We start from the raw sequence: 17,979 nt of genomic DNA, 5'->3' as shown, positions 1-17,979 counted from the left end.
TTATGAAGTTTTCAAAGTCATTAATACAAATGTTTATTTTATATAGATAAAACTTCGTTTTATTTTTCTTGCTTTATTTAGCGTTTGTATTACCTCAAAAGCGGTTGAGAGTAAGAACTATATTTTTGCACGTAACTTTAAAATGGCGACTATTGGGTTAACATCCTGCCTTGAACAGGATCACATAAGCCGGCAATTGCTCTTTGAGCAATAAGCCCGGCTAAAAATGCTATATACAATATACATAGTTATGAAGTTTCACCCATGCATAAAGGCATGAAGAAAGGACATCTAAATTATATTTATCAGGATGAATACAACAACTCTTATGGTTCCGTAATGACATATAGTAAACACAGGAACATAGATGAACTGGTTATTAGATCAAAATTCAAATATAAAATACAGTGAAATTGAATGATGTATTCACTAGGTGGGCCCCTCATCTGCTCATGAGGCGGGCCTTACCATGTATTACATACCTTAAGAGTTTTAAGAGTGAAGAATTCTAATTAGCCAAAGGCATAAGTTTGAGATGTCACCGATGTTTTATGAAGAACTATAATTCTCTGTAATCACATGTGGGTGCCATTTTGTTTCCAGCAAATGCTTGAAAATTACAGTAGAACAATGTCGGCCCTTCTGACAAAAACTGATTTTGATGAAATTGTATTTTATAAAACTTGGTTAACAATAAAAATAATTTTTGAATCATCTTATTTAAAAAATCTTTTCAGTTGGCATGATTTAACTGGGTCAGTCGCATTAGGGGAAACAAAGGTATTTTTTATTTTGGCCTTAGCATACTTACTTTGGTTCCTTAATACCCAGAGGTAGATCAGAGTAACAAGGAGAAAATGCATTTCCACTTCATTACCAGTTTGTCACCCAACCTCACAAGAACCACTGACCATTAAGGGGCACATATTTCAAAATTCTAGAAATTTTATCAAAAATTTTATTTTATAAAACATAGGTAATCAGAGATTACAGAGATCACCTCAACGAATGTTGTCTTTAATTAAGGCAAAGTCACACAATTAACTAACAAAAGGTGTACATCCAAACACGCAAATTGAAAATTTATGCACTTTTGATCTGATTCTTTCGAATAGACCTATATAAAACTTCAAACTAGTTCTTTATCATGAAAACATAATCAAAATCCAGCATCTGAAGCAAGTTTGAGCATTTTCATCCCTTGATGCATCATTTGTGCAAGTTTGGTTTATATAAGCCTTATAGTTTCTTGGTAACAGACCTGCACCCATAACTTTTACCTGGTCCATTATCTGGAAAATGTATGTCGAATTCAGCAACCGAAGCAAGTCCATTAATGTGCATCCTAAGATGTATCATCCATGCAAGTTTGCTCAATATAGGGCTCATAGTTACTTGGAAATGAAACCTGCATAAAAAGCTAACCTTTTCACTCATCCAGAAAATGTAGGTCAGATTCAGCATCCGAAGCCAGCCTGGTAGAATGCATCATGAGATGCATCATCCATGCAAGTTTGGTCATTAAAGAGCTCATAGCAACTTGGAAATGAAACTGTACCAAAAACTTTGACTTGTTCACTCAATCAGAAAATGTAGGTCAGATTCAGCATCCAAAGCAAGTCTGGTAGAATGCATCATAAGATGCATCATCCATGCAAGTTTGGTCATTAAAGAGCTCATAGCAACTTGGAAATGAAACTGTACCAAAAACTTTGACTTGTTCACTCAACCAGAAAATGTAGGTCAGATTCAGCATCCAAAGCAAGTCTGGCAGTATGCATCCTAAGATGTACCATTCATGCAAGTTTGGTCATTATAGGGCTCATTACAGGCCACCAGGAGGCGCTCGGTTATTTGATATGAAAGTTTGAAGTCGTCGTGCGTTTCTGCGGAGTTAAAACAATTAAAATGAAAATATTTAATATTCATATAATTGAATATTAAAACAGAGTGTTTAAATGTTTAACAAAATACGCACAATAATCATAAAATTCAAATTTTGTAAATATGGGGTAGTTTCATCCAATTCTGATTGACAAACTCTGACATTACCGAGATGCAGAGACAATCAGCAAACGTGTTGGGAATGGTCTAAAGCAGAGACCATGTTATACAGTTTACTGTACATGTATAAACAATTTTACTTTCTCTATTTTAACAGGTTTTGAAGAATATATTTTAAAATGCCGTGTATATATCACATACATTTCCGAAAGAAAATTTCCAAATGATTAACTGACAATTTATTATCAGACAGAATATTACGAGATTTTGCTCCATCAGATAAGGATAAAGCGTGTTTCATAATATGCCAAGCCTTTTCCCACCACATTTGTGACCAAAGAGGAGAAATGTGGTGGTGGATCTAGAGGGAGTTGGGAGGGGGGTAACATCCTTTGAGAGCGAGCGAAGAGCCCCAACTATCTGTTGCATTTTTATTAAAGCAAAACTATGTATCTCTATGGTTAAGATAATTTTAAACTTTAGTTTTAATCTTTAAATGTAAAAACTACTTTAAAAACATCAAACTTCTGACAGAGTTGGTTTGTACCAAACTGTGCACGGAGACGCAGAGGAGTAGGAGTTATACATGTACATTGTAGTAAATGTACATCAGTATTCATGTATTAAAGGAAATTCTGCAATGTCGCATGCAAATGTTCAATGTCACAGGATAAATGTAAGATATTTTAATAACAGATCAAGCATTCCAGTTTCTAATTGCTTCAATGAAAGGACCAATTGGTTTGCGGCCAATTTTTGTCGCTTGCGTCAATGTATGTTCCTTGTAGTATCCTGGAAATGAAACCTGCACCACAAGCTTTAACCTGTTCACTCTACCGGAAAATGTAGGTCAGAATCAGCATCTGAAGCAAGCTTGGTAGTGTGCATCCTTAGATGTATTATCAATGCAAGTTTGGTCAACATAGGGCTTATAGTTACAGTCCCTGAAATGCTCTACTTTCCCACCTGAACGGTGAATGAACCGTGAACAAACGCAGAGCGAACGGTGAGTGAACAATGTGCGAACGCTGAACACAACTTGGTGAACGATATGTGAACGGTGAACAGTGAGTGAATGCAGAACGCAAACAGAGCGCGAACGTGAGCGCAAAGTGAACGGTGAACGAACTGTGAATGCAAGATGAACGATTTATTCGGAATGCCTTTTCCTTGCATTGAAATTATTCTATAATTCTAATTTCAGGTGCTTTAATATAAATAAACAATAGATAGATAAATAAATAAATAAATAATAAAAACATTTTTTTCTGTACATATATGTACCTATGTTTTAAATCGATATTTTTATAACACGATTTTTATTGCCGTAAAACATGTGTATTTGTTACCGAATGCATGTAGTTTAAATATAAAATTAATCTATTTATATAGTACATATGCTTATTCTTTTCACTATAGAGATAAAACTACTACTTATAGAATGAATTAATTACATTGTACGCGGTTAAAACAACCATACATGTATTTTCGTGCCAAGGCGAATCTGAGTAAAATAACGGATTTTGTTTTTTTTTTAATTCACAATTGTCTGTTGACATATTGCATAAAAACTCTCGTATTTTAAAATTCTAATGCAAAATATTCTTTATTTATGTGTCTTTTGTATTCTTTTATGATGATTATTTTAGCTTACTTCTACATGTATCTGTAGACATTTCCCGGCCGTGATTATATTCGGTCAAGATGATGCAGAGAGGCATTCAAATTATTTGTAATAAATTAAATTTTCAAAACTAAATAAGTGATGTGCTGTCATTGTTTTTATTGAACAGAGAAATGTACAAGAGAGAGAGAGAGATACCCCCTCAATTCTCAGATATCTGTTGTATCAAATGAAATTCTTATTATTTTTCCTAAATATTCCAAGCAGTAAAAGTAATAAAATTTTCTAGATTAACAAATTCATTTGACAGTAATCATTGGCTTTTATTTTCCTTCATCAAGTTCACATGGTTCTCAGGAAGTTGCGTGGACTGTCAATCAAAATCATTCGACACAGTGGAAATCGTTTTCACCGAACATGCCGAAGGCAAAGAGTCACTTAGTATTTTCAAGAAGTTTTAATATTTTTCCCTATCATTTCTAGATCTGACTTTTGCATTCTTGCAGAAGAAATAAATAAATAATGGGAATATATACTTGGAAGGATTAAGCTTTAAATTGAATTTGATAAATATTCCCTGCCAATTTGAAATACTACTGTCGGCACAAGTGTATTCTAAACTACTATTGTTTAATGACTGTTAGATGTTGGTTTTAAGACTGATTTTCTTGTGTTACAATACACATTAAATATTAATTAAAATATACTGAAAATACTCATGAAGAATTTTATTCAAAAGGGGGGGGGGTGTCTTAATTATCCTGAATGGCAAACATATATTTAGGTACAGTGAAGGAAGGAATTTTCCTTCTCTAATTATAATAAATAATAAATAAATAAATAAATAAATAAATAAATAGATAAATAAATAAATAAATAATGATAGACTATTTTAAACAGTTCTTCTTTTCTAAAATTTAAAATCACACTATCAATTTAATTAGCTCTAAAGTTATTTAATTAACTGAATATTTGCAGTACTTCAAATACTGTTCATAATTCTCAGAACTACATGTAGTTTAAAATACGTGTTACTGTAGAAATAATTTTTTTGAGTAGTATTGTCTTGTAAAAGATTTGGAATAATTATTATGCATCCATTAATGATTTGTCGTCTTTAAAATTACAACAAATTATTGCCATGCATGAAGCTTTTGTACATTGCCCTTTTTAAAATTTAATATTTTAGCATCGTTCTACATACATGTACATGTAGGTACTTAATGTATTATTTCCCAGGAAAATTTCATGAATAAAGTAACAGCTGAGTTATACTAATAGAAATATAAATATCATAGGTAATTTCTGCAGTGAAATAATTATTCTTCAAACACGATATCTAAGGTTATTTAATTTAAAAACGTGTAAATCCTTACCATCAAAAAGATAAGTCCTTTCACTTCGGAGTTCCATATGAAAATTAAGACTGAACGATAAGTGAACGGGGAACGCAAGGTGAACGCAAAGTAAACAGAACGAAGAGCGAATGGTGAACGTTTCGTGAAGAGTGAACATGAGCGCAAGGTGAACGCAATACTGTGAACGGAGAGCGAACAGTGAACGGATGCTGAACGAACGTTGAATGAACGGAAAAATGGGAAAGTACAACGTTTCAGGGACTGTACTTGGAAATGAGACCTAAACCAAAAACTGCACCAAAAATGTTAACCTGCTCCAAAAACATTAACCTGGTCATTCTTTGCTGAAATTGCAGCATCTGAAACTTTGACTGGTACAATGAAACACGCTAGAAGCATCTTCCATGCATGTCTATTTAATATAAGACATAAAAGTACTTAAAAAGAAAACTGTTCCAAAAAACTTAACCTTAACCTGGGACGCCGACGCCGAGGGTATCACATAAGCTTCCCCAACTTTGTTGAGGTGAGCTAAAAACGTTTGATTAATACCAAAGAGCAGATTTCAAAACATTAATTTATTTTCAGACAATGTATCCCCCCATCCCCACCCAAAGTTCCCCTGACCCAGGGGGCCAGAAATTAGCCATTTTGGAAGAAGCACCTTTCATTATCATTAATATATAAAGTGGACCTTCAGATATCCAGATGCCAGATATCCGAACGCTTTAGTATCCGGACAATTTTCCATCAGAACAGAAGTTTTTAATGTTGTTTTGTCTTGTTTAACTGGTATTTCAGGTATCCAGATACGTCACATGTCAAGAAAAATTGACGGGGAACCAATGCGTTCGGATAAATGAGGCTCCACTGTAATTAGATCACTGGCATAATACCCAGGAGCAAAGGAAAAGATTTTCAAAGAATTTTCAATATATAATCATTAGAGCCCCTCCCAAACACCAGAACCCCTGACCCTGGGCCCTGAAATTCAGAAATCTGGAAGAGGCATCTATCCTTGTCATAACTATTTACATAGTTCACTGGTTTAATACCAAGGAGCACAGGATTTTCAAAGAATTTATGTATTTTCACTATATAATTAAAAGAGACCCTGCCCTAACACCAGAATCCCTGACCCTGGGGCCATGAAATTTACAATTTTGGAAGAGGTAGCCTTATTTAACATAACTATGTACTTGGTTAGTTATTTACTACCTAGGAGATTTTTAATGAATTAATGTATTTTCACAATGTAATCAATAGAGTCCCACCCTAACCACAGAACCCTCAACCCAGGGACCATGAAATTCATAATTTTGGAAGAGGCATGATGTTCCTCCTAATAACTATGTACAAACTACACTGGTTTAATAACCAGGAGCAGAAAAGAAGATTTTCAAAGAATTTATGCATTTTCACTATATACAAGGGGTGATCAAAAAGTTCGCGAACTATCTCTATATCTACAAAATCACAGTTCAGATTAGAAAAAAAATTGGAACACACATAGTCATACACAAGTTCTATAAATAGCATATGCTGAATAAAGTTGTGCTCCTTGTTTGTGACGTCACAATGTGAAAATGATGTCACTATACCGGTCACTTGTGACGAAAAATGCTTGCCTCAGTCGAACTTGTTCAACAAACGACTGTAAAATTTATGGTATATCTTATAAATCCTTTTTAAGAACCGTATAATAATTTGTACACAGTTTATTAAGACAAATGACCTCCTATGAATTCAATCAATAATTGAATTGATCGTTTTAGTGAAGGAAGGCAGATGTTTAAAAATGATACCTGTCATGTTGCCCAGTGAAAGCAAGTTTGAAAAGCGATGTTTTTTAATTAAACAATTTGCTATCAAAGACCTCCAATTTACACTTTGAACAAGAGGCCCAAGGGCCACATCGCTCACCTGAGAAGCTTTGGCCATTCTGTTCTTTCCAGATTTCCTCCTTGTAATACATAATGCATCCCCACCCTACCCAACTGATCATAATTTAGACATTTTGAAATCTACACTACCCTAGGATCCTTCCATGTGCATATCAATTTCAGCTTTTCTGGCCCAGTGGTTTTGAGAAGAAGATTTTCAAAGATTTTTCCTATATATTTCTACGTAAATCTTTGATTACCAATTGTGGCCCCGCCCTTCCCCCGGGGGTCATGATTTGAACAATTTAAAATCTACACTACCCCAGGATACTTCCACATAAGTTTCAGCTTTTCTGGCCCAGTGGTCCTTGAGAAGAAGATTTTCAAAGATTTTTCCTATATATTTCTATGTAAAACTTTGCTTACCAATCGTGGCCCCGCCCTTCCCCTGGGGGTCATGATTTTTAAAATTTAGAATCTACACTACCCTAGAATGCTTCCACATAAGTTTCAGCTTTTCTGGCCCAGTGGTTCTTGAGAAGAAGATTTTCAGATTTTTCCTATATATTTCTATAGCCTTCGGCTCAGGTGAGCTAAAAATAGTTGAACATTTCAACAATAATATAATTATCAAATACCTAAGATATCGTTTACTTAAGATTTTAAACATATTTGATATGATAAAAAGGAGGCACCCATTCTCTATCCACCTTGAATAAAAGTCTCTCCCGAGACGGAAAATTTGGATTTTGATGGTCGACATGCTTACTTTTGGAAAGGATATTCTCAACTATCCATTCTGTTGCCGAGATTTGACCATTTCTGACAAATGAACTGTTCTTGTTATAGAAATTAACTTGCATGGAAAGAAATATAAAACTCAGAAATATCTTTCAGCTTTTGTGACAGAACGCTATGGAGAGGGTCATGTGACCGCCTATAACACGTGATCTGTGCATGAACAGAACGGTGACAGATGTGCATTAAATTCGGAGAGGACTAATTTAAATTAAAATCAACACTGAAATCAAATATTGTTTCTCTTATGGAAGTTATTTAATTAGTTCGCGAACTTTTTGATCACCCCTCGTAATCTATATAACCCCACCCTAGCACTAGAACCCCTGACCCCAGGGCCAAGAAATTCATAATTTTGGAAGAGGCAGTTCTATTCAACATAACTATGTATTGGTTTGTTTATTAAATACCCAAGAGCAGAGGAGAAGATATTCAAAGAAAAAAATGCACTAATTTTTCACTATATAATCTATATATATCCTCACCCTAGCACCTAAGAACCCCTCACACTGGGACCATAGTTTATTTAATGCCCAGGAGCAGAGAAGAAGATTTTCAAAGAAATAATGTATTTTCACTATTATATACAATGTAATCTATGTAATCTATATAGCCCCACCCTAGCACTAGAACCCCTGACCCCAGGGTTAAGAATTTCACAATTTTGATAGAGGACTCAATGCTGATTACAATTATGCAAACAGACTGCTTGATGTCCAGGAGTAAAGAAGATTTTTAAAGATTGCATTAATTTTAGTGAATTTGGCATCACCCCTCAGGCCCAAGGGGGGGCAGGGACCATGAAATTTATAATTTTTGTTCTATTTTACCCATAGATGCTTTATGCCAAAATTGGTTGAAATTGGTTGAGTGATTGCAGGGAGAAAGCTGAAAATGTTCAATTGTTAATGCCCGATTAACAACGCACGATAACAGACGAAAACAGATAGCAATAGGTCACCTGAGTTTACTCAGATGACCTAAAGACACAGATGAATGGATGATTTGAATATAATTGTTGATGTTTCAATGTCTCTATTTATATTTGCAGTTGTTTGGGTGGGGGGCTATGGTAAGGGCAATTGTCTAATTTCTAATCAATGGGGTTTTCTTATCGTCTCCGAGACAGTGGTTTCATGTCATGATCATCAAAGCTTTTCTTATACAGGTCCGGACCTAGAAATTTTCCAAAGGGGTGAGGGGTGAAGAGGAAAAGAGTTGTTATGACGTATGTTTACATATAGTTAAATAACTTAATAGAATACACACACAATTTTTTTTTTCCATTCAAGGACATGATTTTTTTTCTTTTTATTCCCCTTATCCTATCAACCAATATGCTGAAATTTTCTGGAAAAAATTTTTCCCACCTACCTAATGACTAAATAATTCAACCTTGAGGCAGGAAAGGGCAAGCGCACATTAATCTAAAAATGGCCTTACCTGAAAGTTTTTGACATAGAAAGGAAAATAAATCTCTAAACCCAAAAATCCTATTTAGTTAAGGTTTTTTTTCTCTGCTTTTATTTTGAATTGTTTTATGGACTTTGAGATTGAATACTGTTCATTATCTCCATATCCTTCTTTCCACAACCAAATTCCTTCATTGTACATTAGCTTTTCAATGAACATTTTCTGTAGTAAAAAAAAAAATTGGGACTCTCTTCCTCTCTCATTTTAATAAATCCATAAGGGTGGGTGGGTTTCAACTCCTGTTACCCCCCCCCCCCCCAATTGATCCGCCATTGTTATTCTGATGTACAAACTCAAACTCTTTATTTGGCTCTAAACCTATCAAACGTGACAGTGATCTGAAGAAAATTAAATCTGCACAACCTGCAATGGGATTAATTACAAAATTTTACCACTTATCATGAACGTTTTTTATTTAAACATTTCCTGAATGTTTCTCGGTAAAACCTTGATTTTCCTTAGTATCACATTCTAACCCTAGGACCATCTTTTGAACAAAAAGTATGAAAACTACCTGTAAATGCTTGCATATTTCAAAATATCCCTTCATGTGACAAGCTGATTTCAATATACTCCCCAACACTTTGCCCTGGCTATTAAGGTATATTAATGAGGGCTTATCAAATATGCCAATGAAATGCGGCTTAGATTTTAGGAATAAAGAGATGATAAATGAACATTGCATAAGGAAATAGGTCAGTTATGACATGTTATATATATACTGGACAAAATGAGATAAGGATCATGATTTATAAATTATTTAATTTACAACAAATAACAACATATTTCATAATAACTATATACAGACCCTAAACCGTGCTACTACACCACTTGAACAGTACGGTTCGGTACGCTTTGTGCACGGAACGGTACGCTTTGTGAACGGAACGGTTCGTTTTGTGAACGGTACGGTACGCTTTGTGCATGGAATGGTATGCTTTGTGGACGGTATGTTTCGTTTCTTGCACGGAACGATTCGTTTTGTGAACGGTACGCTTTGGGAAACGGTATGCAAATGAAGTGGGTGGAGCCTGTTAGCTTTAATTCTTGATTGGCTGCTAAAAATTAATTCATTTTAAATGACTTTTGAAGTACTTATAATTAATGCATGTATATAATTATATTTCCGCTATTAACAAATTAATTTCTCGGTTTCAATTTAAATATAAATTTACACTACAGCAGTGATGGAGGAAAAATGAAGAAAAAAATGAAAGGAAGAAAAAAACATTATCCCACCGATGTCTTTGGCATTATGAATAGACATGTATTATTATATAGAACTCGTAAATATTTCCGTGCTTATTTTTTACGTATGCTGAACCTTCATTTTAAAAAGGAAAAAAAATTAAATTAAATATTTTTTGAACAAACTAGAATCTACACTACCTAAAATGATTCCATATAAATATCACTAATCATAGCTTTGAAGTACTTTAAAGGAAGATTTTAAAAGGTTTTCCTATATATCCCTATGTAAAAATTAAAAGCCCCGGGGGTCATGATTTGATATATACCTGAGGATGATTCCACATGAGTTTCATCTTTCCTGGCCCAGTGGTTCTGGAGAAGGATTTTTAAAGATATTTCCCTTTATATTCCTATGTAAAACTCGGGTCAGCCATTTTGGCCCCACCCTTGCCCTGGGGGTCATCATTTCAACAAACTTGAATCTACACTACCTGAGGATGATTCCACAAGAGTTTCATCTTTCCTGGACCAGTGGTTCTGGAGAAGATTTTTAAAGAATTTTCCTATATATAAATTATTTTTAATTGACTTGAATCAACACTACCTGAGGATGATTCCACATAAGTTTAATCTTTCCTGGACCAGTGGTTCTGGTGAAAAAGATTTTTAAAGATTTTTCCTATATATTCCTATGTAAAACTATTTTGGCCCCACCCTTGCCCCGGGGGTCATTTTTGAATCTACACTACCTGAGGATGATTCCACTAGAGTTTCATCTTTCCTGGCCATGTGGTTCTGGAGAAGAAGATTTTTAAAGATTTTTCCTATATATTCCTATGTAAAACTTGGGTCGGCCATTTTGGCCCCGCCCTTGCCCCAGGGGTCATGATTTGAACAAACTTGAATCTACGATACCTGTGGATGATTCCACATGAGTTTCATCTTTCCTGGCCCAGTGGTTCTGGAGAAGAAGATTTTTAAAGATTTTTCCTATATATTCCTATGTAAAACTTGGGTCGGCCATTTTGGCCCCACCCTAGCCCCGGGGGTCATGATTTTAAAAGCTTGAATCTACACTACCTGAGGATGAATCCACATGAGTTTCATCTTTCCTGGACCAGTGGTTCTGGAAAGAAGATTTTTAAAATTTTTCCACCTATGTAAAATCATTTTGGCACCCTAGCCCCGGGGGTCAGAAACAAACTTGAATCTATACCTGAGGATGATTCCACATGAGTTTCATCTTTCCTGGCCCAGTGGTTCTTGAGTTTTTAAATATTTTTCCTATACATTCCTATGTAAAACGCTTTGCCCCGGGGGTCATGATTTGAACAAACTTGAATCTACACTAGCTAGGATGCTTTCACATGAAAGTGGTTCTTGAGAAGAAGATTTTTTAAAATTGCCATTAATTTTTAACAAATTCATGATTATCTCCCCTTGGAAAAGGGCATGGCCCTTCATTTGAACAAACTTGAATCCCCTTCACCCAAGGATACTTTGTACCAAGTTTGGTTGAAATTGGCCCAGTGGTTCTTCACGACAACAACGACAACGACAACGACAACAACGACAACGACAACGACGACAGACAACGGACAAATTTTGATCAGAAAAGCTCACTTGAGCCTTCGGCTCAGGTGAGCTAAAAAGGAAAAAAAATTAAATTAAATATTTTTTTCACTTTAAAATAAAGTTGTAACATAATTAAAAGGAATTAATATATACCGGGTATTTACTTGTTCTATACATATAACGCTACGCACATATATAAATTATTTTTAATTGATTGATCTATAGAAATAAATATGACTATTCCTGCTTCATTTTTACTCCTAGTAATTAGATATGTACATTGTTTTTTTTATTTTTAAAATTAAATAAGATCTGTCCTTTAAACGTTTGCTTCAGAAGAGAAATATCAGTAAACAAAATAAAAACGAAAATCAGCAGCAGAAACACGAAATCAATACAATAAGTTCCAAGCGCTTTCTCGTAACAGAAAACATTCTTTTCACAGACATGTATTTATGTTTTCAATAATCCTTTCAGTGTATTAAGTAATTATTTTAATAAGTTTCTCTTTATTTTATTAAGTTATTCTATTCTTGTAAAGTCTGTAAAAACGATGTCAGGAATGAAAGAGGGGGGGGGGGGAGGGGTAGAGAGAGAGAGAGAGATGCAACCCCTTAATACATTACATCTGTAAAAAAATAATAACTTGTATTTATTCTCATTCTTCGTTTTATTTACATCGCCAAAGTCACAATTAATCACTCTATGATTCTATTTAATCAACCCATTTACAACTATTGTGCAGTGAATAATCCGTTCTCTGTACATGCATGCTGCACGCATGAAATCCTCGTGCATCACCTGTCAATCAATATGGCATGACGCTAGGTGACCCTGAAAGTCTGTTTACGCTGGAAGAATTTCTCCTGTGATTTGAAACATTCTTATGGTCAGTTCATAGTTCACACCTGTTTAAAAAAAAATAGTGGGTCACACCGGAGGGACGGGTCGCCATGTGTTTAACACACCTTTCAAATTATTTAGTTCTGACCACATCAAGTGTATTTAATCACTCAACTAACATCCAGCAAACTCATCTTCCAGGTTGCACCACAACACTGATTAGAAATTTACTTCCTAAATTATCCTTTTTCAGACAAAAATAAATAAGCATGTATCCCTAAATCATAATTTTCTTTTTTTTACAAAAGCACAATTTAAAGTCACATAAATTCGCATAAGTATCAACTTCTGGGTGGGGGGGGGGGGGGGGGGTTAACAAACACATATTTTTTTTAAATTTCATTTTATTTAGTAAATTATCTTTTTCAGACACTAATAAGAATGTTTCCTGTAGATTATGATTTTTTTATTTACAACAACATACCTTTTTGCAGACTTCTAAAGAACTATTAACCAGCTAATTCGTATTGCTTTCTAGAAAGATGATGGGGGTATGTAGTGTAACAAACCTTATAATATCTTTATTTTTTTGCAGACTGTTTTTTTTTTCATTTTTCATGAGATGTATTTCAGAATGAAGTAATTAATATTTATACTGCAGTTTGCACATTTTATTTGCAAGAAATTCAGCTGGCGATTTTTGTATGCAGCGTGAAAGTTGATCACAGTTTTATTAGTAAGATTATCATCTCTGTCAGTTCAGTAGAAATCTTCATGTTTACCACATGTAATATTTTAATCCATATTTTACATGGTTACAGATTTTCTGTCTAAGTATAACTGCACCAATGATTCGCCTATAGTAAATATCTTAACAGAATTAATGTGAGAGTCTAAAACGGTTCTTTTTTTAAATTTTACTCTAGACAGTTAATATATGTTTTATGTATTATTCTATCTTAGTGGTATAATAGTCTATTGAACCTATTTTTATGTCAAATATAATTATAGGATTATGAAACATGAATGTACATGTACACATTTGAAGAGGGTTTTTTTCCCCGGGCACGGCACAATAATATTGAATTTTAGGGCATCTTATAATATTAGTTTAAATGTCTGTATGGTTAAATTACGAATATTTAAATACAACTAATATTTCAAAGAGAAATTGATTTAATTTGCTAATATAAAAAACCAGAAGTCTCTGTCGAGACTGTAGCTCTACTGGTTTATACTTAAAACAAAGGAAGAGAAAAGTAGCAGTTGGGACTTGAGACTTTAAATCAGCAATAAGAAAAGAAAGAATTTCACAGAAATTTCTATTTTTTCTAATTTTAGTAACCATGGCAACATTGTTCATTGAAATCAAAAACCGATGCACAGAATTATGTATCTTAGTGTAGTCTACTTGTATGCCAAGTTATATCAAAATCAGACCAAAACTGTAGGAGGAGTAGCATTTTGAGAGAATTTCACAGAAATTTCTATTTTTAGTAACCACGGCAACACCGTTTATCGAAATCAAAAACAGATGCACAGAATTATGTATCTTAGTGTAGTCTACTTTTGTGCCAAGTTATATTGAAATCAGACCAAAACTGTAGGAGGAGTAGCATTTTGAAAGAATTTCACAGAAATTTCTATTTTTAGTAACCACGGCAACACCGTTCATTGAAATCAAAAACCCATGCACAAAATTATGTATCTTAGTGTAGTCTACTTGTGTGCCAAGTTATATTGAAATCGGACCAAAACTGTAGGAGGAGTAGCATTTTGTCTCGAGTAGTTTCCTTTTTTTTACAGTTGAAGGCCCAGACGCATGATACTTGATAATGGTGTTTCGAACAGGCAGACACAACCTCCGTCCTTCTTTCACAGGCACCGTAGCGAGAAATAAACCAAAATGACTTATTTGGTCATTACACGATTCAAAAATCATTGGGGGCGTAGTTTGCATAATTAACCAAAGAACAGTACGGTTCGTTTCTTGCACGGAACGGTACGCTTTGTGGACGGTACGGTACGCTTTGTGAATGGAACGGTACACTTTGAGAACAGTACAGTACGCTTTGTGCATGGAACGGTTTGCTTTGTGCACGGAACGGTACGCTTTGTGAACGGAACGGTTCGCTTTCTGCACGGAACGGTACGCTTTGTGAACGGTACGGTACGCTTTCTGCACGGAATGGTACGGTTTGTTTCTGAGGTGTAGTAGCACGGTTTAGGGTCTGTAATACAAATATTTATCAGGTAAATAAACAATTTTTATTGTATCTATGAAGCGTTAATGTGCATTGGGATTAATTGTCACACAACCCCCAAAACAGAATGTAAAACAGGCTTGGTAAAGGATGGAAAATTCAGACGTAACTGTTTGCGCAGGGTTTTGATGTGTACAATATGCTGTATGACCACCCACTGCATGAATATCCGTACGACAACACCTCTGCATACTGCGGATAAGTCTCCGGAAGATTTGCGGCAATCCAGCCCATTTCTTGACGAGTGCTGCAGAAAGCTTTTCACAGTTCCTTAAGGGAGTACTGGGCATGCTGAAATGGCTTGCTGCAGCTTGTCCCAAGCATGTTCTATGGGATTCAAATCAGGCGAAAGATTCAGCCAGTCTCTTTGGCGCAATGGTTTCATTTTCCAGGTAGTCTGTTATGATGCGAGCCCTGTGAGGTCTAGCATTATTGTCCATTAAAATAAAATCATCAGCGATTGCACCTGCATACAGCCTGACAAAAGGGTGCAGTATTTCATCTCAGTATGTTATCTGTGAGATTTCCTGTGATAAAATGCAAGTCAGCCTTTCTGGTTATACTGATACATGTACCACCCCCGAAATGATCATGCTCGGCAACATAGCAATTTGCATAACGTTCACTGGTCATACGATAAACTTGTCTATGACCGTCATAAAAGTCTACACAAAAGTGTGACTCATCTGTAAAAAGAACAGGGGTCCAGTGACGCAGTTGCCAACTGACATGGTTTCGCTCACTGGAGTCTGGCCGTTCTGTGCCTTGGGGTCATTTTGGGCTGGACTGCTGGTCGGAATGCTTGGATATTAGCCCCATGGAGTCTGTTTTGAACTGTCTATGGTGTTACTCACACTCTTGTTGCTTTTTGAAAGTCTGTATTTAGCCTAATAGCACTCTGGATCCTCTGCCGTTTTACCAAATTGACCAGATAAAGGTCCTGACGAGCTGTGGTTGACCTCGGACGACCAGAACATGGTCTCTCAGTAACAGTACCAGTATGTTGGAATCAATTTCATAATTGTGAAATGACACTTTGGGACAAATTAAAGTGTGCAGTAACAGTTCTTTGAGTATTGCCAGATTGAAGCATACCTATAGCTTGTGCTGCCTCAAAGCCGGTGAAGTGACGTTTCATGGCTTGAAATGTCACAGGGTCATCAAAAAATATCCTTAACTTCAAACCTGTATTCATATTAACAATTTTGTTAACTTGTGTATACCCTGAATCAGTTTGTTTTTCACTGTGTGTTGGCATTCAGTAAAGCATGAATTGGGCATGAATTGCATGACCCTACAGGTAACATTTTCTTATCAATAACATGTAAAAGAAAGTATGGTTGAACTATAATGTAAAAAATACCATATAAGTAGAATTTTTAGCGAGGACTTAATTTTGGCATTATTAGAGAGAGTGCCGAGATCGCTAAAATTTAATATCGCTAATTATTAATATCGGTTAATTTGTAATAGGTACTTTAGTGAGCTTTTTAAAAATCGCTAAAATTGTATCTCGCTAAAAATAAATCACCAATTTTTTAGGTTAGATCGCTAAATTTGCGTCTCGCTAAAATTTCCACTTATACGGTATATAATAATTGTTTGGGTAAACAGCTCAAAATCACAATCCCTAACTTTTTTGTCCAGTATATATACAGACAATGTCTTAAAGTAAAACAGTGTTTTTATATATAGCAATTTTATCATAGTTTCTTATGCATTAGCAAATTTATCCTTTGTTTAAGGAAAGACAAAATTCCTTACAGTTTTTATTCCAAGTCCATGTAGCATATACAAAACATCTTCTGTAGCCACATTGCCACTGGCTCCCTTAGCATAGGGACAACCACCCAAACCTGCCGTGGAGCTGTCAATGACTGCAACACCCATCTAAAAAATAGATATATAAATTAGTATCATAATTAATTTTGATCAGTTTAATATGTTTGCTTGAAACATTTCTAACTAATTCATTTTTTTTTTACAATTACTTTGATCTTCCAGTGTGGCTCCACCTAACCTCCAGGGATTGTGATTAGAACCAAGATTTCTTTAAACTAGCTGAGGTCGATTCTATATCAATGTGAGTAAACATGACTTTTTTTCCCTGTAAATATTTCTATATAAAAATGATCACCATCCTACCCACATGGTCTTGATTTGAAATATTGCAAATTAATGCACATAAATATTGCGTGACCTTTTGCACTAAAGATCGTAACATATTTGGGGTATTAAAAATCTAAATAGGCAATTAAATATTTTCTTGTATCAAACTTTTTATGAGTAAAGTACAGATCAGTCACAAGTATTGATAAGTTTAAAATAATGAAAGAAAAAGTTGAAGTCAGTGATGTAAATTTTAAAACATTGGTAACAAGAGGCCCAAGGGCCTTGAATCGTTCTTCTGATAAATTATACAATCCATCACTTCTTTTTGAAGCCTCTAATTATAACTCTTAAGCATCCCAAGATGCATCAACTGATAAATTTGATGATTCTTAGCCAGTACGTTAGGACTGAAGATATTTCAATATAGCTATAAAATACCATAAATAGGATACAGTGACATACTTTTTGATTGAAATTTTCTGAGGATTTAAGATGCATTAATAGACAAAGTTTGATGATTCAAAGCCAATATGTACCTCTTCTGATGCCTCAAGATGCATTAATGGACAAAGATTGATGATTTTCAGCCAATAAGTACTAAAGATATTCCACAGTAGGTCACCATGATCTACTTTTTAGTCAACATTCTCTGAAAACCCAAGAAGCCAATAAGTACTCTTAGATACCTAAATACAGCCATAAAATGTCACAAGAAGGCCACTGTGACCTACATTTTAGACAGCATTCTCCGAAAACACAAGATGCGTCAACTGACAAAGTTTGACCATTTTAGGCCAATAAGTACTCCATATACATAAATATAGCCAAAAAAGTCACAAGTAGATCACCTTGAT

At 34.8% G+C, this 17,979-nt stretch overlaps 1 protein-coding gene across 2 annotated transcripts in view; it reads right to left on the bottom strand.

The window, feature by feature from the left end:
• Nucleotides 1–17,979, bottom strand: part of LOC134229231 (hydroxymethylglutaryl-CoA lyase, mitochondrial-like) — a 99,916-nt gene that overhangs the window by 10,014 nt on the left and 71,923 nt on the right. For both annotated transcript variants that reach the window (XM_062710938.1, XM_062710939.1), the window contains exon 7: nt 16,778–16,903. In XM_062710938.1, coding sequence (XP_062566922.1) covers nt 16,778–16,903 — 126 coding nt within the window. The remainder of the gene's footprint in view (nt 1–16,777; nt 16,904–17,979) is intronic.

The sequence above is a fragment of the Saccostrea cucullata genome, unplaced genomic scaffold, assembly GCF_032062105.1.
Source record: "Saccostrea cucullata isolate Sc308-1 unplaced genomic scaffold, CSIRO_AGI_Scuc_v1 ctg526, whole genome shotgun sequence".
Taxonomy (NCBI): Eukaryota; Metazoa; Mollusca; class Bivalvia; order Ostreida; family Ostreidae; genus Saccostrea; species Saccostrea cuccullata.
Note: the sequence above shows the minus strand (reverse complement) of the source record. Positions and strands in the feature narration are given on the sequence as shown.